The sequence below is a fragment of the Hetaerina americana genome, unplaced genomic scaffold (assembly GCF_022747635.1).
Source record: "Hetaerina americana unplaced genomic scaffold, ioHetAmer1.1.p SCAF_10, whole genome shotgun sequence".
In the NCBI taxonomy this organism is placed as follows: domain Eukaryota; kingdom Metazoa; phylum Arthropoda; class Insecta; order Odonata; family Calopterygidae; genus Hetaerina; species Hetaerina americana.
Genome location: NW_027286070.1, coordinates 39,329,000 through 39,351,455, shown reverse-complemented (window position 1 = coordinate 39,351,455; position 22,456 = coordinate 39,329,000). Strand labels below are relative to the sequence as shown.

At 40.7% G+C, this 22,456-nt stretch overlaps 1 protein-coding gene across 1 annotated transcript in view; it reads left to right on the top strand.

The window, feature by feature from the left end:
- PIP4K (phosphatidylinositol 5-phosphate 4-kinase) overlaps positions 1–22,456 on the top strand; it is a 146,420-nt gene that overhangs the window by 90,991 nt on the left and 32,973 nt on the right. Inside the window, exon 3 of the mRNA XM_071598534.1 lies at positions 22,247–22,357. Within this exon, the coding sequence (XP_071454635.1) occupies positions 22,247–22,357 (111 nt within the window). The remainder of the gene's footprint in view (positions 1–22,246; positions 22,358–22,456) is intronic.

The following is a 22,456-nucleotide window of genomic DNA, read 5'->3' as shown; positions in this document are numbered from 1 at the left end:
TTTTCGGAATAGGAACTAAAACTGATCTCACAAAGTCTTCCGGCCAGATTCCCTCCTCATAAATACTACGGATCAGCCCATATAGCCTCTCCCTCCCACATTTTCCTAAGCATTTCAAAAGTTCCACGGGAATGTTATCTACCCCCACGGCCTTATTTAGTTTCATCTCCCTTAATGCCCTTTCTATCTCATTGTCTAGTATGCCTGGACCTAAGCTGTCTTCCTCTACGTCATTTTCAATGTCTAACTTTGTTGGTCTGAGTTCCTTACTATACAGTTCTTCTATATACTCCTTCCATCTCTCTTGGATCTTTCCTGCGTCAACTATTACCTTACCCGCCTTATCTCTAACTGTTAGCATAGCTCTTCCTTTCTTACTTCCCGATAACGATTTAACTTTGCTGTACAGCGCACCGATTTCACCCTTCCTCTGCAGACTTTCCATATCCTCGCACTGCGTCTTCCACCATGCTTCTTTTGCTTTATTTGTTGCCCGCCTCAATTTATTGTTCAATTCTTTGTACTTCATTTTGCCTAATTCTGTATTTATATTCTTCCATTTTCGCCGCTCATCCATCTTTGTAATCATCTCATCCGTGATCCATGGTTTCCTAGTCCTTTTAGCGTTAACGGTTCCAATGGTGTGTTTTGCGGCTTTAGACAACCCTTTTTTGATCATTTCCCATTTTTCTTCTATAGTACTAAGCCCTTTACCATCCTCCATGATTTTCTCTACCGCCTGTTTGTATTCCTTCCTTTTCAACCCATTCAATGCTTCTACATTCCATTTTCTAACTCGCCGCCCCTGCCTTATCTTTTTGAAACGTACGCTACATTTCTTAACAACTAAATTGTGGTCTGAGTCCGCATCCGCTCCCGGGAAGCTGTGGGAATTTATCACACTGTTCCTAAACCTGTGTCTAACCAGGATATAATCTAGCTGATATCTTCCTGAGTCACCTGGCATTTTCCATGTATACCTGCGTCTTTTGTGGTGTCTAAACCAAGTGTTGGTGATGACTAACCCCTGTCTTCTGCAGAACTCAACTGCTTTCTCCCCGCGGTCATTCCTCGTTCCTAAACCGTAGTCCCCCACCTCATCACCATCTCTTCCTTCGCCTACCGTCGCAATCCAATCCCCCATCACTATCAAATGTTTCCCTGCAGGAACACACGCGATCATGTCCTGTAACTGATCGTATATCCTATCGACCTCTTCTTCCTTATGGTTGCTCGGTGGCATGTATACCTGAATAATAACTAAGTTCGTCGGTTCTGCTTTTATCTCCACTAGTAGTATTCTATCCGTTACCTGCTCTATGTTGACTATGCTTCTTCCTTCCTCTTCATTTAATACTATGGCAATCCCTCGTTGGCTCTCGTCCCCACCGCTGTATATTATTCTATACTTATCACTCCAGTAATCCCCGCTATCTTTCCATCTCACCTCGCATAGACCTAAAATATCTATATTTCCCCTTCCCATCTCTCGCTTAACATTCTCCAATTTCCCTGTCCTCATCATTGTCCTAACATTCCACGTTCCTATTCTAACTAATTTGGTCTTCTTCTCCTGCGTCTTCTGTCCTGCTGCTGCTGGTTTTCCCTTGCAAGGGTTTCGTGGGATGACGACCGCGGAAGCCTTGCCTCCCCCGCTGCCGGGCACGACACACGGCCGATTGGGCCGAGCCCCGTGGTTGCCAGGACTAAAAATATCTGTATTGTCCATCATATTTTTCTAGGGAATGATAATTGAGGTGGTTTCCCGTTGCCTTCCTCAATAGTGTTTTTAACGTGACACCATCACTTACTGGCCGCCCCACTGGGGTCAGACGCCATTGCAGCCGCCTCACTGAGGAACAGACTCTGCGTGGACTACCTTTCGTCTGGCTCCTAACCTTCGACCTATCTGGCATGGGTGACCCTACCAGGAGCAATTTTTATTACTCCCGCCAGCACAGCTCTAGGGGTCATCGGAACGCACAAGCCCTTCCACCACGTCAAGGTTGTAGTCCGGGGAGGGATATATATATATATATATATATATATATATATATATATATATACTCATATATACAGAAACATATATAAGGAAAAGGGATAGGAACACGTATAAAGGACGAACACAATAGAATTTTATACGTGTTCCTATCCCTTTTCCTTATATATGTTTCTGTATATATGAGTATTTATTCGCCGTTTGGCGGGATTTCGTGTTTGAATGTATATATATATATATATATATATATATATATATATATATATATATATATATATACATACATATACATTACTCATTGCTGGAATCAGCAAAAATATTAATAAGTCCTTTTAGGGGAGATTCCTCTTGATAAAGGTTTTTGGTAGTAGTCGTTGAGCCTCACTCTCAAGCTATAGTCTCTTTTCCAGCCCCCACGCATTCACATACTTCACAGCTTCGAGTAAGTCTCTAAGGCTAACCAACTGCGAAGTAATTCATCAAAGACTCTAGATTTTCCCAAACGTACCAATAAGAATGAGGTGGGGATGCGACAAGTACGTCCTCTGTCGCAGGAACTTAAGTATTGAGAGATCGATTTCCAAGAGGAAGATTTCGACCTTCTCTTTCCTAAATAGGAGGAGAAAAGTTGGCGGGACAATAAAATCCAGGTTTCCTGGAATTGCCTGTTGCGGATGGTTTACTATTGATCTGGAATTCGCTTTTCCGTAGTCCCATGCGATGTAATTGGTTTGGCTTCAGTGGTTTTCGCTGCTGTCGTTGAATGAAATGAGTCGTCTGGATAAATTTTCTGTCTAATAGCATACTTGAATTAATTAAATAGATTTAACAAATTTCTCAAAACGAAGACATAGGGTTTTAAGACTGTTGATATGATTTCTTTTGGATTCGTATATATATACATATGTATATAAAATATATTTATATATATATACATATGTATATATATATATACATATGTGTATGTATATATATATACATATGTATATATATATATATATATATATATATATATATATATATATATATATATATATATATATATATATATATATATATATATATATATATATATACGAACTTCACTGACACACATCTCATGCCCAAAACATTCGAAAAATTGCATGGCACGAGCCAACCGATATGCCAGTATCCTCGGCAACTTCTTTAATAGTGATTTGATAACATAATTAAAACGAATTTTTCCATTGCTTCAACGTTTTCTTCTGGTGTTGATGTGCCTGGGGCTTCCAAAACGAGATTCGTCATTGGCATCTTCTCGACCATCTCGGAAGAGCTTGTACCACTTATTAACGTTTTTTTACTCAGAGCAGACTCACTCTATGCCACTGTCAACATTTCAAGTGTTTTGGAACACTTAATTCCATTTTTACAAAACCTTTTATGCAAATTTTTTGATCCATTTTTTTATAGCGGAAAATTGCCGAGCCCACCAAATCACGTCTAATATTTGTTTCTGTCAATAACAAACTAAACATGCGATATTTTTGAAACTGTAAAAACATGTTTAGGACATGCGTACCAACACAACAAAAAAATCGAAAGTGGAATGTATGTTGCCCGCCAAATTTGAAGAGTCTCCTTAATTTTTAAACACATCTCGTGTATGTGTTGATATATATATATATATATATATATATATATATATATATATATATATATATATATATATATATATATATATATATATATATATTCTCTGAAATCTCATATATTTGACGTCCATGCTGTGGCAATCGGTATTGAAGTTCGGTGTTCAGTTTTAGTGCGAAGCTTAGGAGCTCCTTTTAACAGAGTTTCTTTTGACCTTTTGATTGATGTCTATGTTTGATTTTTTTTCTTTAACTGAACTTTCGACATCTATTGTTAGCATGTCCAGCGTGGGTTGTTACCTAACAATGTCGACAGTAAAACGAGGGGTCACGGGAAAACAAAGACAAGCGAAAAACTGTTTTGCATTCATTTAAAAAATTCATTTAGAGAGAGCGTTTTTGAAGTCAGAAAAGAATCGCCAAATTTTGAAATTGTTTTTTAACCTACACTATTCGGTATTCCAGAAAGAGAAAGGCTAACTTAAACGTTAACATGGGAGGGTAAAATACTAGAGCAGCTGGAACAGTTGACATATCTCCGAAGTGTTTTGGACCAAAATGGGCAGTAGAGATATAAGGAGAAGAATTGCGTTTGGAATAGATTTCATAAAGAGGAGAGAATTGATGATAAGGACGTTGAGGAAGGATATTAAAAATAAGGCTCAAAAAAACTTTGATATGGTGTGTAGTTATGTGCGGTGCGGAAACATGGTCATTGAAGCTGGATGATAGGCGCAGTTTGGAGGATTTTTAAATGTGGGTGTGGAGGATAGAAAAGGGGAAATGGGAAAGGGAAAAGAGAGGAAAACAAACGAGGAAGTTGTAAGGGAGGAGAGGGGATTGTTGGGATAAAGTACAAGGTGACAGGAAAAATGGATGCAGAACATATTAACTGGCGGCGGGACGTTGGAGACTTTGATAGACGGGAGAATGTTAGGCAAACAAGGAAGGGGCTGGAATGGGATGGGGATATTGGACGGAATGAAGGGAGGAAGGGGTAGTACACGGATTTGAAGTGGGGCTTGTTGTAGAGTAGGACGTTGGGTTATGTTTTGCTAGGAGAGACGAGAATTATTTGGTTGCTTGTGTCCATCCAAAACCTGCCTTAACCAGTAAATCACCTATATCAATAATTTTAATAATACTAATAATAATCATGTGGCAATATGATATATGGTGACACATTGATAAGCCTTATACGGTATTTTAGTGTACTTTAAATATTTGACGCATACTGCGCATGAAATGGTGTTATTCCGTTATCTCGAAAATAAACTTTGCTGATAGGCAAGTGCTAATGGGCTGCAGGTGCGCTGTCATGTTGCATAATGTACGATTTTTTGGCAAAAAGTCCCAATCTTTTTCGCTTCGTTTTTTCACGGAACCTTATCTGGACTCCCAATTAGTAAATCCTCGCGGTTTGTACAAATTCAAATGTTTGACTCTTTCTGTAACTTGAAAACTCATTTTCCCTGTGAATCACTTTTGATTAGTACCCAATATGCCACTAGAGTTTTTCTATTTCTTTCCCTGTAATGCGGCAATAACCTTAGCTGTCGGCCGCCTCCCCTAAAAATTACTACTACTACTTTCCCTGTGAATGTGGGCTTACTTTGCATTGTGCCAGTGAATTACTCGCTGGATACTGCAATTTGGAGAGCTTTTTGGTATTTTCCCCATCTTACTGGTCAACATGGCCTCTCATCATCAGAAAATTTTTTCTGTCTTCACGGAAGCTTATAAACTATTTATAAACGTCGTGGTTTCATAGCTTTGAACTCCTAGACTTAAAAGGGTTCACGCTAATTTCAATACCACTTTCACCAAATTTAGCTATTAATTTATTATTCATTTCTTGCTCAAACCGAAGCTCACGTCTGTCATTCACAACCATTAACTAAAACGCCAAAAAAATGTCTTCGAAAGCGTGCAAAAAATGCAAAACGCTGCTGAAAATCGCATTAAGCAGAACATTGCTGAGAAATACTACTGGAGGAAACTAACAACATGATTTAATTATCGTGCACTTTAATGCCCAAATAATATGGCCCCAATTTTACGAGCTCGCGAATTTACAGACCTTCTACTTTATAGCGAATAGGTCGTCCGTGGTCTTAATTGCGCCAACTATTTTAGGGTAGCGGATCCATGTGTGCATATTTGACCCTTGCTGGGCTCGCAACCAAGTGGAACACCCATACATTAGGCGGTAGCTAAAGTCGCTGGACTGGGCCGCTCCAAATTACCCAATTAAATGTCTCTCCCAATTATAGGATCCTTCTCAAAATGTTCTCTTTGCACCGGAGGACACGTAAGGATGCTCAAATGAATGTTTTAGATAATTCTTTTGATGAAAAAAATTACATCGGTTACCCAATGATAACTAAATCATATCGACAGTCAGACCGAAAAGTTGTCAGAGGCTGGGTTGTGGTTGACGCCCGTTTTGTGACCATAGCTACATGTTCTCACTTGATGAAAAATAAGAAATCCTTATAACTAGCACGCTCAAAATTAATGCTCGCATTTTATTTCAGAAGAGAACGAATTTTGCATGGTATTTTCCTTATTTAAATTCTATATTTTACATTATAAAAGGCATCATTTGAAGCAGTGTGGACCTCATTGGTTGGCCATAGCTTAACCATATTATTTGCATCCCAATAAAAATATTTTTCCTTTTACTAACCCTGGCGCTTAGCTCGGAGCGCTTGCATTCATGGACCAAAATAATGACTAAAAAATTATGTGCACTCCGCCACATGTTCCTGTTTCAGGTGGTGTTGGGCCACCAATTATTTAAAAAATGGCAAAACGTGAGCATAATAAATAATAAATGGTGATTGATGATCAATGAATGAGTGAAGTACAGGAAGCATAGTAGCTCAACCATTAATACATAAGCTCAAGGAAAATAAAAGGATGGTCATGTATAATCAAATGTAGTTTTTAGTTGATGGTTAACAAAATTATTAATTGCGAAATGAAGTGACCAAGGTTAATATTTGTATACATTGTAGTGAATTAAGGAAGGTGTTTAATATTACGGCCAATTTATTCAATCGAATGGTAACACAACCATTGAAAACAAATGTGTTTAGCGTTTGTTTAGAGCTGTCAACTTCTCTGGTCATAAACTGTGCGTTGAATACCTGATATCTCGACAGCTCGACTCATTTACAATCATTTAAGATACTACATTGACTAACCCCTTTGCCGAGAAACGCAATGGGACGCGTGATTGCGATGCCGTAGAGCCCTCAGCGAGTAACACTGGCGTTAACAGGCATATAAATGCATGCTTACATACATATACTACCTTGATCAAAAAGTTCCCGGAATAACCACCGTGTGGCGCTCCCATCGTTCCGATTTGAGTTCTGTTTTTTTGTTAAATTTGTACATCTGTTGTTGATATTCCCTTTAAATCTTAGTGTCATAACTTGACATTTGCAAAAGTTACGGTCGGTTTTCGGTATGTCCATCAGTGCTTCCTGCGATTTTTCCATTACTTCCTCTCGGCTGCTAAAACGCGTTCCCCATAATGGTTTTTTAACTCGATTGAACAGAAAGAAGTCACAGGGAGCCAAATCAGGTGAATTCGGTGGCTGTTGGATGGTATTTGTTGCATTTTTCGTCAAAAAATTACGAATAATGATAGCACTGTGCGACGGTGCGTTATCATGGTGCAAAATCCACGAGTTTTCTGCCCACATTTCTGGTCTCTTTCGGCGAATTGCTTCACGCAAACGTCTCATAACGCCCAAATAATACTCTTTGTTTACTGTCTGGCCTTCTGGCAAAAATTCATGATGCACTACACCGTTGTAATCCATGAAAACCGTCAGCATTGCCTTCTTTTTTGACTGAAAACGACGTGGTTTTTTTGGTCTCGGCTCATTTGGTGAACGCCATTCACTTGCCTGATGTCTGGATTGCGTGTCGTACTCATAAACCCACGTCTCGACTCCAGTAATGATCCTTTTGATGAATGTCTTTTGCGACGTCAACACGGTCTCTTTTTTGCATGAAATTGAGGTCTTTTGGCACCAACTTTGCTGCTACACGACGGAAACCCAAATCATTAACCACAATGTCTTGGGCGGATCCATAGGCAATGTTCAAGTCCTCCGCTATTTCTCTGATGGTTAATTTGCGGTTATTGACCAACATTTCTTTTACTTTATCAATTTTTTCACCGACTTTCGATGTCGATGGTCTGCCACTGCGTTCATCATCTTCGATTGACTCACGACCACTTCTGAACCGCTCGTGCCACTGGTAAACGACCGTTTTTTTTTAGAGAATCGTTGCCGAAACACTTTTCCAACATTTCCAACGTCCGTGCGCCACTAAATCCGTTTTTTACGCAAAATTTAATACAAGTTCGTTGTTGCAAATTTAAATCCATTTCTGCAATTGTAAAAAATCGCCAACACACACAGAGATAGATGTACTCTTGGCTACGTAACTTTTGCAAATGTCAAGTTATGACACTAAGATTTAAAGGGAATATCAACAACAGATGTACCAATTTAACAAAAAAAACAGAACTCAAATCGGAACGATGGGAGCGCCACACGGTGGTTATTCCGGGAACTTTTTGTTCAAGGTAGTATTCGTGTACATGCAGGCAAACGCGAGGGAGTAATTGGCGCACGGTCGCTCCCCTCACGCACATCCTCCCGCTGGGCCGGGGAGACGCGAGCGGTAATCTTCGGCCACGAACGCACCCGCGCTCCCCCCTGCCGGGATGGAATGGAAGTAGACTCACTCCCGAACTGTTCTATTTCTTTTGAGTAATTGCCTCCTCGCTTCCCTCCCCTCCTCCTGTCCATGTCAGTGGCGTGATGGCCCGCTTCGCAGATATCGGAAGAATTAAAACGAAAGAGAAGGCGTGGCTAAATAAACGGCATTCCACTTCGCTGTCGGGCCGTGCGAGATTCATGCAATATTTCTTGTTTGTGCCAAGGGCCACTCTGCATTTCGTCAAGTATACAATGGAATAGATGAAATTCCCTACCAATTGAGTGTGTGTGTGTGTGTGTGTGTGTGTGTAGAATATTATGCAAAATTATTTTGACCAAATTAAAGCGATACAGAAAGATTTGTGTTTTTCAGGCGGTGACGGCCCGTAGAAGTACAAGTTTCGTGATGAATTTATGTAATTTGGGTTCACTCATAATTTGGGTTCACACAATGTGTTCTACGTGTAAAAAGTCATGTTTTGTGCGATCCCTGTGCACTATTATATTCTACTTGCAGCATCCTACATTATTTCATTCTTGAATTCTTTTTACCTTATGCCTTCCTCCATGCTGTCTAAAAAGCCTTTATTCTCTTCCTTTCCCTACTACTTTCCGTTTTTTATCCCACTGCGTCTCAATATTTTCACCGCCTTCTTCAGTTTTCACCTAGAAACTTCCTCTCATCTCTCACCATAGTTGAAACTGCGTTAGTCTTCATCTATGTCATTACTTACTATCTCCATTTTCCTTCGCACAAAAATCTTAAAGACCCTCATCCACACTCATCTGCTGGATCATCTCCTCGCCATGGTTTAATGTCAATGCATCTTTACGCTCCTTATTAATGATTTTACTTAGCTTTTCTGTGCGGAGCATATATCTCCTCATCAGTTTCCTTCTCGTAAGTGATTGTTGGATGGCTTTCGTGCTGTATCCTGGGGTGCAGTTGTTTGTTGATTTATGGCATATGTGTTTGCATGAGTGTTGGATGAAGGGATTTTTGCATGAGTGTTTGCGCTGCTGTGGGTGTAATTTTCCATGTTGTTTTGCATGTGGTATTGTTCCTTTTTACGGTTGGTGACCTAACACCCCCCGCCACACGCCCTTGCGGCGGCTTGCGAGGTATTATGTAGATGTAGAGATGAAGTGATACTTTCCTCATCGCCGTTCTCCTCTTAATGTCTCCATTCCTTCATCCAAAAACATGTACTGCTCCACCTGCTAGATCGAACATTTTTAGTTAATAGCTCCTACTTAAATGTCTAATTCAATGAGTTACTACTATTCGAGAACTTCGACGCTTGCCATTTCTTGTGGTTAATCATCATCATCTCCAATTATTCCTGTGAAGTGATCAACAGTGTGAATCTCCGGGCTGTTTAAATGGCTGGCAAACCGTCGTCCTAAACAGTTGTATAACCTATGAAAAGGAGGCAATGTCAACCATGCTTTGAAACACTTGTAAGAAATATTTGTTGTGTCTGCCGTGAAATTTTGGCGTCATCCGGCATTCATCCAAAAACAAATTTTGGATCCCATTGCAATTAAGGAAATTTGTGCAAATGGGAAACTTAACTCATTGAGACATATTTACTCGCAAATAAAATGGAGTGAAAACTTGGACCGATTAATAAATCGCACCTGGTCTTTCACGGGCATATAACTATCCGAAATATATTCCCAATTAAAATGAAAGTTGTGTGACCGAGACGAAGACTTATTAAGTTGAAAACTGTAATAGTCTTCGTCCCTGTTATTGCCTAGATCATATTCAACATTTGTCTCCAGACATTAGAACTGTGTCAGCTGCGTTGTATGAAATATCTGTATGTTTTAAATATATGCATTTGGCTTGGGTTCATAATACTCCGCGACGTTCAGCTTCTATCGTCGCACGTCCCTCCACCACTGTGCATCCTTCGCTATCCCCGCCGCCGCGCCGTCTCCCACTCAAGCTGCCTCCCTTCCAAGGCCGGCGAATGGTGATGCGAAGACGGGCGCGTACATTCATTCCCCTCGGGAATCTGGGGAGGCATTCTCCCGAGCGTATTCAGCGAAATTTTCCCGCCAAGTGTCACTCGCGCATAGGAGTTTTCCTCGTCTAGAATTCGCCGGTCTCACGTGACTATTATTTTTTCTTCTGGTGCCTTCGATAGTTTCTGGATTATTGCTGTCTCACCTGACAGTTGGACACTCATCGGGATTTCAGTCGAGGCTAGAAGGGTTTGGGATATTTAAAATTGTTCGCACTGGAAAGCGTTCCGGTATTCGTCGAGGCCATGGCATATTGTACTTGGGTGCGCAAGGGAAATAGTCACGACAGTGCGCCGAGCCTGCTCAAATTAAATGCTGCGGGCACTCACCTTAAATAGACAGGCAGTAGGCAGGCTCTTATCAGGATGCACCATTATTCTCAGATCGATCGCTCTGCTGCACATCTCTCTTCGTCGTCGCCATGGCAACCTTATAAAATTTCTAGTCGTACCGAAATTGCATTGGAAAACCCATTTCTAAGCGGTCTTGATCCACTAAGTGTGAATCTTGTAGTTATTACTTCGTGAATAGTTTTTCAATTTTAATGAAATCCCTTATTTTTGACATTTTTAGTCTGGGAAAGCATTTTGACATGATTAATTTTCAATGAGCTTATATGTATGCCAAGGAAAAAGGATAGACATGTTTTTCTTTACAGGATTTTGTTCAATTCAGGAAACCATGAAAAATGTTGGTAATTGCTGAATGTGGAATCTAGGTATTCCATACCCATTTTACTGTAATTTCAACAAATATGCTTTTCCTTTAAGGAGAAGATCTCTGCTCTTTTCATCTCGAGTACAACCAGAGATGGCTTAAAGAAGGCATTGGGTTTCGCATCGCGACTTCATGGCATCTATTAAGGGCATGGAAGCTCAAAAGAAAAAAAAAGAACGTTTGCCCTCCTTTGATTGCTTCCTGCTCGCTCCTTGACTCGGGGGCAAACTTCAATCCGAGGATGCATACACCATTGCCGGTGGCGTATATCCGATCTGATCATTGCGGGCAGGGGCGAATCCTCGGCACTCCACGGCAGAATCTCGATTGGTCGATAAGCAATATAAGGTCAATGCTGAAAAAAGGTGCATTCCAGTTGACACAAACGATAGCTGTAAATAGTATGAACGGTGTCAGAATGACATCTCCGCATCATTCATCGTAGTTTCTTTAAATTCTAGCCAATATTCGCACGGAAAGATAGGAAAATCTTGGTCGTCTACATTATCATATATTTAATACGCTGCTTTAATGTAGTCGACCTATTTTTAAGAAACTTTAATCAATTCAGAAATGGTTCGTTTATTCGATTCCAGTTCCAGGAAGGTTTGTTTTTATAGATGTGAAATGTAAATATCCTACTGCATATCCGCGCCTCATGAGGAGCATTCCGCGTAATCGAAGAATGAATACCGCTGGTTTCATTGATAGAAACTTCCTGTGGGTCCACAACTCTTTGACACGCATGTCTCTCCTCCGTGTATTATTTTTCCCTCTCGCTATTTTCGTATTTTCAGTTTTTCTGTCACCGAACCAGACTATTTCTTCATCATGTCACTCTCTTTGTCGGCATTCTACTTATAATTTAGGCGTACAGCCTTTTGCCATGGCGTATCCTTTCTCCTGTGTGGATGTTCGAAAATAATCTCGGCTGTTTTCAATTACTTAACTGATGTCTTTTGTTAGTGCTTCAATTCAGATAACCCAGGCTAGGTATTTGATGGGGAGGAAATATCGTGTCTTGTGAATTGAAAAGGATACTAACTACTTAACGAACACTTGCACCCATCAAGCTCCCTCCTCGCACATATTCCTATTTCCAGTTCTAATTCTCACATATCTCTCCCACAGCAATCACTGCGGCTGGAACACCTCACTAGCCTCCCCACCCACCTCTCCTCTCCTCACTTGACTTTTTCGAGCTCAACCCTTAACTACTCAACCCTCAACCACTCAACCCCCACCCCACCACCTGCCACCCACTTCCGTTCCCCTGCGTGGATAATAAAGTAATGGGTAGAAATTGCAGTTTTCAACTAACTTTCTAAACATGAAAGACTTCCATAAAGTTACACCCAAGATGATGTATATATTATGCCTGCGGTTCATGTTATTTGGCTCTTAATTCGGGGATTAAATTTTTTAATTCAATAATTTTATGAACTTATTGATTTCAACAATGGCGAATCAAGTATCTATAATGTCACATTTTGCTTTATCACTCATCTGGTTTGTAATTATATTTCTTGTGGAATATAGTGCAGAATCTTTTTTTTTATTAGCGACATTTTTGCTGTCGCAATAAAAAAGCAAGGCCAGTTCATGTAGTAGATTATGGAATTCCTTCAGATATCAGGTTTTCTGCTATGATTTATAGCAGCGGTCGTTCCAATGGCAGATCCTGAAGCATTTAATTATGGAAAAGAGGAGAAAATGTCAGCCTTTCACAGTTCTTTTGTTCGCCGGGTTCTGTTGTCTTCATTCATTAATTCATTTACGTTGAATGTGATATCGAGTAGTTACAAACTCAAGGAATAGTCTCTAGTCCTTACGAAGGAGACATCGGTTTTTTGGGAGATTTAGGCATTCATTGTATGCCTTTCACTTAATTAATCTTATAAATGAAGTTTGGTTTTGAACAATTTCTGAAATATTTTTGCATGCATTTTGTCTTGGAATTCCGATGTATGAGAAGCGAAGTCTTAATTCTCGTAACGCTTACCTCGTATCTTATTATCTTAATTCTCGTAACGCTTACCTCGTATCGTACTCTTAGTCTTTAGTTCTTGAATATCCCTCCATCCCTCCCTTAAAGTAATACGAGGTGTCTATTCCTCTCACTTTGGCGGACACACCATGGAATTATTGATGTTACTTGCCATTGTTTTGCATCGCCTCGAGTTCTAGATTAAGTTAATATCATTGTGTACTCCTCAATTTTGCATTGCATAACTGAAAATAAGCTGTACTGATTTCAGGAAATGTTTTTTCTCTCTTGTACGAGTACACTCACATACCAACATACACACATATAAGCGTATAATCTTTTTGTTTTTTAGTACCAAAATCTGGTTGAGTAGGAATTTAAATAGCTACATGTTTAGCTGCTTATGATTATGTGAGAAAAGAAAACTTGCTCTCTATGCCGGGGGGTGAGAGCTAGTGTTTTTTCCGGGAAAACCATGCTATAAAGTTGCAAAACGTGCTTGTAAATATGGATGAAAGTACCACTATATCGTGATATCTTGTCCTTGGCAAGTTTTTCGTTTGAAGGACTTATTTTTTGCATAACTGTGAGTAGTGTTAGTAGAATTGACGATTGGTTAATCGGTCAGGTTGAATAAGAACTTATATGTTGCATTTTGACGGCATAGTACTCCGATTACAAGTAGATTATCGTCGAAACTTTTGTGTGACCTCGAAGTCTTTACAATGTTTATGCAAAACACCGCAAAAAGGTTGAATATCAAAATATATTACATTTAATGGGCGTATTAACTGTGACAGCGAGGGTAAACTCAAAAGAAAGTGTCGTTGCCATGAGGAAGAATAATGTGATCCGGCGTACATCCCTTGAAACAATTGACTCATGAGTTACTAGCTTCAGCACCTGATGACGTCTCCAGTAATAAAAAAAATGCATGTATCATCTTAGATTACAATCATGAATTAGTTTTTTTAACCGGGTTAACGTTTCTAGGTCCGACTTCTCGCTCCCCATCATCAGGATACTCATTACAAGAGATTTGGAATTGTTTTGAATATTGTGAATAGTTGTGTCAATTGTTTTCTGCCAGTATGGCTGAAAATCGGCGTGTTGTCGTCTCACCTACAGCGTTGCATGTGATTAACATTTTGCTCAAGGTTTAGTGTAATTTGCCCATTGCAAGTAAGTGATGTTTGCAAGTCATTTTCGTGTGTGAATTTTTGTCTTTAATATTTTCTGTTCAATTATCGATGCTTTTTCTTCATCATATTAGTTTTGAATAAATAGTCTTTGACTAATTCTCAGTTAAACTATATTTGCACTAATTTCAAAATACTCTGATGTTATTAAAGAGGAGGCCGAAATAATATGAGTTCGTGTCTCCGCTTAAGTTCTTCATTCGAATATTTCTTCTTTATTCCTTTGATGAAAATAAGTTTTTTGATATAGCTATGTAGATTTATTAAGTCCAATGTCAAAGGAACCCTTATAAATATTTTACGCAGTCCTCTGTAATTATATCCGCCTCTCATGGTCTGTATGTGTAGCGATGACTTCTTTTCCTGGAAGTTCCTCTCTACGCATTTGTTTTTAGATTTAGCCGAATATCCAAGTCTTTAATAGCAAGTCATAATACTGTGAGATGGCTTGAAAGAGGTTCACAGTCCGCTCTGTGAGTCATGGTGTTGCTTATTAGTTGGAGTAATGAAAGGTAGGGCACAGGAGAAAGAACTTTGGAGCTAATCCTTAAAAGTTTAAATTAGGATGTTGACAAAGGAGTTATGCGATATAACGAAGAATGGAGAACTGAAAATACTAATAACTGGAATGGAAATTAATGATTGTAATTGTGGATACTTACGAAAATCTATTCCTGATTACTAGGTTGCACATTTATTACCGTTACATTAGCCACGTTTTGTAAGGACATGAAAATGTCAAATGTAATGAAGTTAACACAAAATTAGCAGAGTTTTGCGTCTAGAAACTCGCTTATCGGGTGTAAAAGTCGCTCTATAAGTCATTGATACGTATTACGAATCAATGACTTATATTGTAAGTTAACTCATGCACTTGGCAGTCAATCTGATACAGTAGCAAATAATACATTCCTAGGACGTAATGTAGTAAATTTAATTGTTTTTTATACATTTTGCTTTTGGGAACCTTTACATTGAATTGAGTCTTAATTACTTAGGTATTGAGAATCAGGCAGGCCCCTTGCAGGGCTGGTTTTATTATCTACTTTTGTACATTTTATTTTTCTAACATGGCTAGATCTCTTTTCAATATTTTCTAGCTCTTTATATAAAACGGAAATCCTGAGTTATCGTTAACACGGCCCATCACCATAGTATGTTTAATAGTTTAATACCAAGAAATAGCTATCTGACGCTAATAATCTTAAGTTTACTTTTGGTGTGCCGAAAAACGTGCTTTCGCACTTGACGCGGTGCCATCCTTCACGCATAAAGTGGCACAAGGGTTAAATAAATGGAGCGGTCCACGTGAATTTGGTGCGGACGAATAAATTCGTCGCCTGCTCGTCGGCCGTCCGGCCTCTTCTCGTTCTCGGCACTCCCTTCAAACCCCCCACCGCCTTCTCCCCTTCTCCTCCTGCTCCTCTCTCCCTGCTCTGGAGTCGCACTGCAGTCATCAAGGCGACTCGCCACCTGCTCCCCTCTGCCGCGCCCCGCCCCGCTCACACCTCGTGGCCATCCGCTGCCCTCCTCCTGCTGACCCCCCCTACAATTCATCCAACACCACCTCTCAACCCCTCCTTCCTCCGTCAACTATCCCTATCCTCATCCCAATTGGTCGCCCGGACCGCCTCAAATCCGCCCGAATTCGTTCGCGCTCTCCCCATTTGTTTTACCTCTCCGATCCTGCCACCTCGCCGTCCATCTGCGCCGCCACATCGCACGCGATGTACGTATTCCGCATTCCCTCTCTGCCTCCCCCACTCTCCTGCGCCATCCTTCCTTCCCCCCTCCCTCTCCCTATGTGTTGCCCCTCCCTCACCGCCCACGTCTTCACATTACCTTTCCTTATCATTTTCCCCTTTCCCCAGAAGATCCTTTTCCTCCGGCATTACACTTTCCACTGATTTCTCCCTTACCACGCCAGCAATTTCGTTCTCCCTTTTGACTAAACAAGATCATGGGCACGGAATATTTTCTATTTAGCTTTGGGTGTAGGACGGGAGACGAAGGACCTATTTATTTTTAGGATTTTTTTAAAAATTTGCCATCAGGACGGCGTCGGTGGCGCATTGGAAATTCGATGACAATGATGGTCAGTTATTTGTGACCCCGCCTAAGGAATTGCATCAAAATATATTATTATGAATGATGAAAGTGTCATAAATCTTTTCTCCATAAAATCATAAAAAATCCTTGTCAGTTCTCATCACCAGATTTCAACAATAGAAATACCTTTAAAGTTTAATCTTGTGCCACCAAATGTTTTGCATTTTGGAATTTTAACTATTAATCAAGAAAATACAAAATTGTACAATAATCGACTGGAGGATTGTTTTTCGGAGGGCTCCATAGCCCTTCGAACGTATTGCGAAGGAAAAGTAAAGCCGTACGACATGCTTGCTTATTTTGCTAAGTATGCCCGCAATGGAAAATGTTGGAGATGTGAATTTGGAAGAATGCTAATGCGGAATACGATTCTGGGGTCGGTCCATGTGCCTGCATTTCCTCTCACCTTCATGCGGCCAGAGGATAATTATTTCTGCGGCTAAAAGAAAAAAAGTCTGGTTTCAATTTCACGGCTGATGTTGTTTTCTTTTTTGCGTTTCCAGTAAAATGGAAAATCCTGACTGGAAATGAAGGGATTAATTTCTCTGCGCCGATGTAATCCGATAGCGGTGATTAAATGTCTCCTCGTACAGTTTTGTGGTGGAAGTAATCTTGCTATTACCATCTGCAGTCCGGTGCTCCATGCAATCAATTCATTTGCTTGGAACAAATGGAGCATCGATTCGTTCGAAGGGATTTTAACGGACGAGCGACGTGGTAATAAGATAGATCGTAGTTACTTCGCAGATACACGCCAAAGGTTTTGCTTTGAGGAATTACACGAAGGGCCTTGCTTCATCATCACTTGATGGAAAGCTTTCTAATATTTTTTATGCTTAGATTAGTGTTTTTTTGCTTCTGCAGTCTTTTTCCAAAGTAGGTGTGATTTTTTTTGGATTCCTTAAATGATTGCCTTGAAGTACATGGCTGGTTAGGGAAGACGAGTCATCCAGGCAGGACGATACCGCTATTATGCGAAATGCGATGTAGCGCCTACCTGTCTTGGTGAAGGATATTCCGTGTTCAAATTATTGTTATATTGCTTAAACTGCGACTCCATGCTTGATCACTAACTTTACTGGCACGCGGATTTATTCTTCATCTACGAAATTCCTTAATGATAATCCATATTTAATGCAAAAAGAAGAGATGAGTGACCCATCGGGTTTGAACTCATCTTCGTCAGTTGTGTTGAGGATTATTTTTCCGCTTCTATCGCGTAAATAGTGGACACGTTTGTTTACATTATGTAATCTGAAACTGTTCTTATGCAGGTTTTTTTTCATACTGGCTGTAGACTTGAATTAATCGACTTTCGAGGAAAATAGAGGATGAAGTAGGTGCGAGGCGGAATAACGTGACTTTCCTCTGTATTTTCGAAGAAACCTAGTATTACTACGTAATCTGAGGAATTTACAGGCGGGGAAAGAACTCCATAGCTCGGCGAAATCCAAATGTGGAAACGCTGACATGCAGAATATCGGGTGGGTGGAATAGGGCGGTGATGTCTCACCAACGCGTCGTTTTCTCGAGTATCTTTTTTCTGCGCTGCGCGACTTGATTGAAAATACGGGCCATAGGGAATTATTTATTAAAGGTAATCTACCGGTTAAGGTAGGTTTTTGGATGGACACAACTACCAAACAAATATTTTATTACTCCTAACAAAACACAAAATCCATCATCCTACTCTATATCAGGTCCCTCTTCATCTCTGAGTACTTTCTTCCTCCCTTCATCCCGTCCAACATCCCTATCCTGTTCCTTCCCTTTCCTCTTTTGCCCAACATTCTACCCTCTATCACAGTCTTCAACATCCCACTGCCGGTCAATACCCCCTTCATCCACTTTTCCTGCCGCCACAGGATTTCTCCCAACAAACCCCTCTCTTCTCCCACCATACCAAGTACTTCCTCATTTGTTTTCTTCTCTGTCCATTTCACCTTCTCCATTCTTCTCCACACCCACATTTCAAAAGCCTCCAATCTACGTCTATCCTCCTGCTTCAATGACCACGTTTCCGCGCCGTACATAGCTACGCTCCATATCAAAGTTTTTACGAGTCTTTTCTTAACATCCTTACTCAAAGTCCCCGTCATCAACTCCCTCCTCCTTGTGAAAGCCTCTTTGCCTAGCGCAATTCTTCTCCTTACGTCCCTGCTACTTTGACCGTGTTGGTCCAAAACACTACCGAGATACATAAACTGTTCTACCTGCTCTAGTTTTTGCCCTCCTATTTTAATGTTAAGCTTGGCCTTTTTCTTTCTAGAAAATCGCATAACCTTTGTTTTATTAATATTGATTCTCATCCCATACCTGTCGCACTGAATTTCCAATTCACTAAGCAATGCTTGCAGCCCCTTGGCTGACTGACAAACTAAAGCTTGGTCATCAGCAAACCTAACTGATTTTACGAATCCCCCGCCCACTTTCATTCCTACCTCTAGTTCTTCCCATGCCTCTTTGATCATTTCCTCTGCATACAGGTTGAACAGCAACGGTGTTAAAGGGCAACCCTGCCTTACACCCCTTCCTAACACTGCCCATCCTGACTCCCCGTTTCCCACCCGCACCTGAGCAGTCTGAGACATGTACAGGTTGCGGATTAGCCTCCTTTCCCTCCAATCTATTCCTATTTTCTGCAATATACTCATTAGTTTTTCCCAATTTACTCTATCAAACGCTTTTTCGAAATCTACGAAACAGGCAAATACCTCCTGGTTGTGTTCTATATTCCTCTCGATTAATAATCTCATTACTGCAATGGCATCACGCGTACCTCTCCCCTTCCTAAACCCAAACTGATCATCCCCTAAGTAATCATTTGCCCTACTCTCCATCCTTTAGTTTATGATCCTGAGAACAACTTTAGCTGCGTGGGATATCAAACTAATTGTCCTATAGTCCTCACATGACGTGGCCTTTACCTTTTTCGGAATCGGAACTAAAACTGCTCTCACAAAGTCTTTTGGCCAGATTCCCTCCTCATAAATGCTACGGATCAGCCCATATAGCCTCTTCCTCCCACATTTTCCTAAGCATTTTAAAAGTTCCACGGGAATGTTATCTACCCCCACGGCCTTATTTAGTTTCATCTCCCTTAATGCCCTTTCTATCTCATTGTCTAGTATGCCTGGACCTAAGCTGTCTTCCTCTACGTCATTTTCAATGTCTAACTTTGTTGGTCTGAGTTCCTTACTATACAGTTCTTCTATATACTCCTTCCATCTCTCTTGGATCTTTCCTGCGTCAACTATTACCTTACCCGCCTTATCTCTAACTGTTAGCATAGCTCTTCCTTTCTTACTTCCCGATAACGATTTAACTTTGCTGTACAGCGCACCGATTTCACCCTTCCTCTGCAGACTTTCCATATCCTCGCACTGCGTCTTCCACCATGCTTCTTTTGCTTTATTTGTTGCCCGCCTCAATTTATTGTTCAATTCTTTGTACTTCATTTTGCCTAATTCTGTATTTATATTCTTCCATTTTCGCCGCTCATCCATCTTTGTAATCATCTCATCCGTGATCCATGGTTTCCTAGTCCTTTTAGCGTTAACGGTTCCAATGGTGTGTTTTGCGGCTTTAGACAACCCTTTTTTGATCATTTCCCATTTTTCTTCCATAGTACTAAGCCCTTTACCATCCTCCATGATTTTCTCTACCGCCTGTTTGTATTCCTTCCTTTTCAACCCATTCAATGCTTCTACATTCCATTTTCTAACTCGCCGCCCCTGCCTTATCTTTTTGAAACGTACGCTACATTTCTTAACAACTAAATTGTGGTCTGAGTCCGCATCCGCTCCCGGGAAGCTGTGGGAATTTATCACACTGTTCCTAAACCTGTGTCTAACCAGGATATAATCTAGCTGATATCTTCCTGAGTCACCTGGCATTTTCCATGTATACCTGCGTCTTTTGTGGTGTCTAAACCAAGTGTTGGTGATGACTAACCCCTGTCTTCTGCAGAACTCAACTGCTTTCTCCCCGCGGTCATTCCTCGTTCCTAAACCGTAGTCCCCCACCTCATCACCATCTCTTCCTTCGCCTACCGTCGCAATCCAATCCCCCATCACTATCAAATGTTTCCCTGCAGGAACACACGCGATCATGTCCTGTAACTGATCGTATATCCTATCGACCTCTTCTTCCTTATGGTTGCTCGGTGGCATGTATACCTGAATAATAACTAAGTTCGTCGGTTCTGCTTTTATCTCCACTAGTAGTATTCTATCCGTTACCTGCTCTATGTTGACTATGCTTCTTCCTTCCTCTTCATTTAATACTATGGCAATCCCTCGTTGGCTCTCGTCCCCACCGCTGTATATTATTCTATACTTATCACTCCAGTAATCCCCGCTATCTTTCCATCTCACCTCGCATAGACCTAAAATATCTATATTTCCCCTTCCCATCTCTCGCTTAACATTCTCCAATTTCCCTGTCCTCATCATTGTCCTAACATTCCACGTTCCTATTCTAACTAATTTGGTCTTCTTCTCCTGCGTCTTCTGTCCTGCTGCTGCTGGTTTTCCCTTGCAAGGGTTTCGTGGGATGACGACCGCGGAAGCCTTGCCTCCCCCGCTGCCGGGCACGACACACGGCCGATTGGGCCGAGCCCCGTGGTTGCCAGGACTAAAAATATCTGTATTGTCCATCATATTTTTCTAGGGAATGATAATTGAGGTGGTTTCCCGTTGCCTTCCTCAATAGTGTTTTTAACGTGACACCATCACTTACTGGCCGCCCCACTGGGGTCAGACGCCATTGCAGCCGCCTCACTGAGGAACAGACGCTGCGTGGACTACCTTTCGTCTGGCTCCTAACCTTCGACCTATCTGGCATGGGTGACCCTACCAGGAGCAATTTTTATTACTCCCGCCAGTACAGCTCTAGGGGTCATCGGAACGCACAAGCCCTTCCACCACGTCAAGGTTGTAGTCCGGGGAGGGCCATAGGGAATATAATAGCGGAAATGGTGGATAAGGCTCGGAATCAAAATGTGATTCCGCCTGGCACAGTAGTTACGCAATTGGCGTGGCGATGATTTTTCATTTGACGGTTAAGCAACCGGAGAAGTGCTCGCCCCCTCCCCCTCGCCACTCCGGGTGGGGCGCCGCCGTTGGCTCCCATCGCGTCGCTGAGGCGAGATGTTATTAAAGTGCATATAGGCAAAATATTTTGATTTCATTGAATTCTAATATTCTCCTGTACCCTAATCTTCGCAATGTGAGTCCTTCAGAGTCACTTATTCACATTTTTTTCAATTTCTCTTTTAATTAAAATTGTAATTTTTTTTTTTTTTTACTTTAATGATAGAATATTTTCTATTGTGAGTCTTATGATTAAAATGTTTTATTCCAAACTTTCATGATAAAATTTTCCTGCTTTGTAATAAATCCAGGCAATGTTAGTCTATTATACTCGCAATTTAATATTCAATGTATCTATTTTCTTTATCATCATACAGACTTCTCACATTATCTCTCTCAAGTTATAGTTTTTACATCTTGGGGTTTACCCCCTTCCTCCCCCCTTGTCATAGTGCCTACCCCAAAACTAAAGCTCTGTTCTAGCTCTTTGAGATTCAGGAAATGAAATGTTTTATTCTGAAATACTTAACCGACTAGTAGTCTGCTCGCTAGCCAATTCCAATTCTGATGCTGGAATAACAGTCGTAACGTCACTTGTGTTTTGAATTTGACAAGGCCTTTCACATTGTACCTAAGTTCCTCTCTAATGGTGTTCAAGATTTCCTTAATAATTTTGCTTGGCACCTATAAATTGAGAGATTGTGCATTGTACCATTATTGTGAATTACCTGTTTCTTTCTCTTTCAGAGAGAATATGCCCAGCCATTTTAAAGTAAAAGAGTACTGCCCACTTGTCTTCAGGAATCTTCGGGAAAGGTTTGGAATTGATGATCAAGACTACAAGGAATCTATGACGAGGTTAGTACATGATTTTGATGGAAAAAATCGATGAATTAATTTGGTTTTAGAATATTTCTTATATTTGTTCTTTGATTACAAATATGTATTTGTAACCAG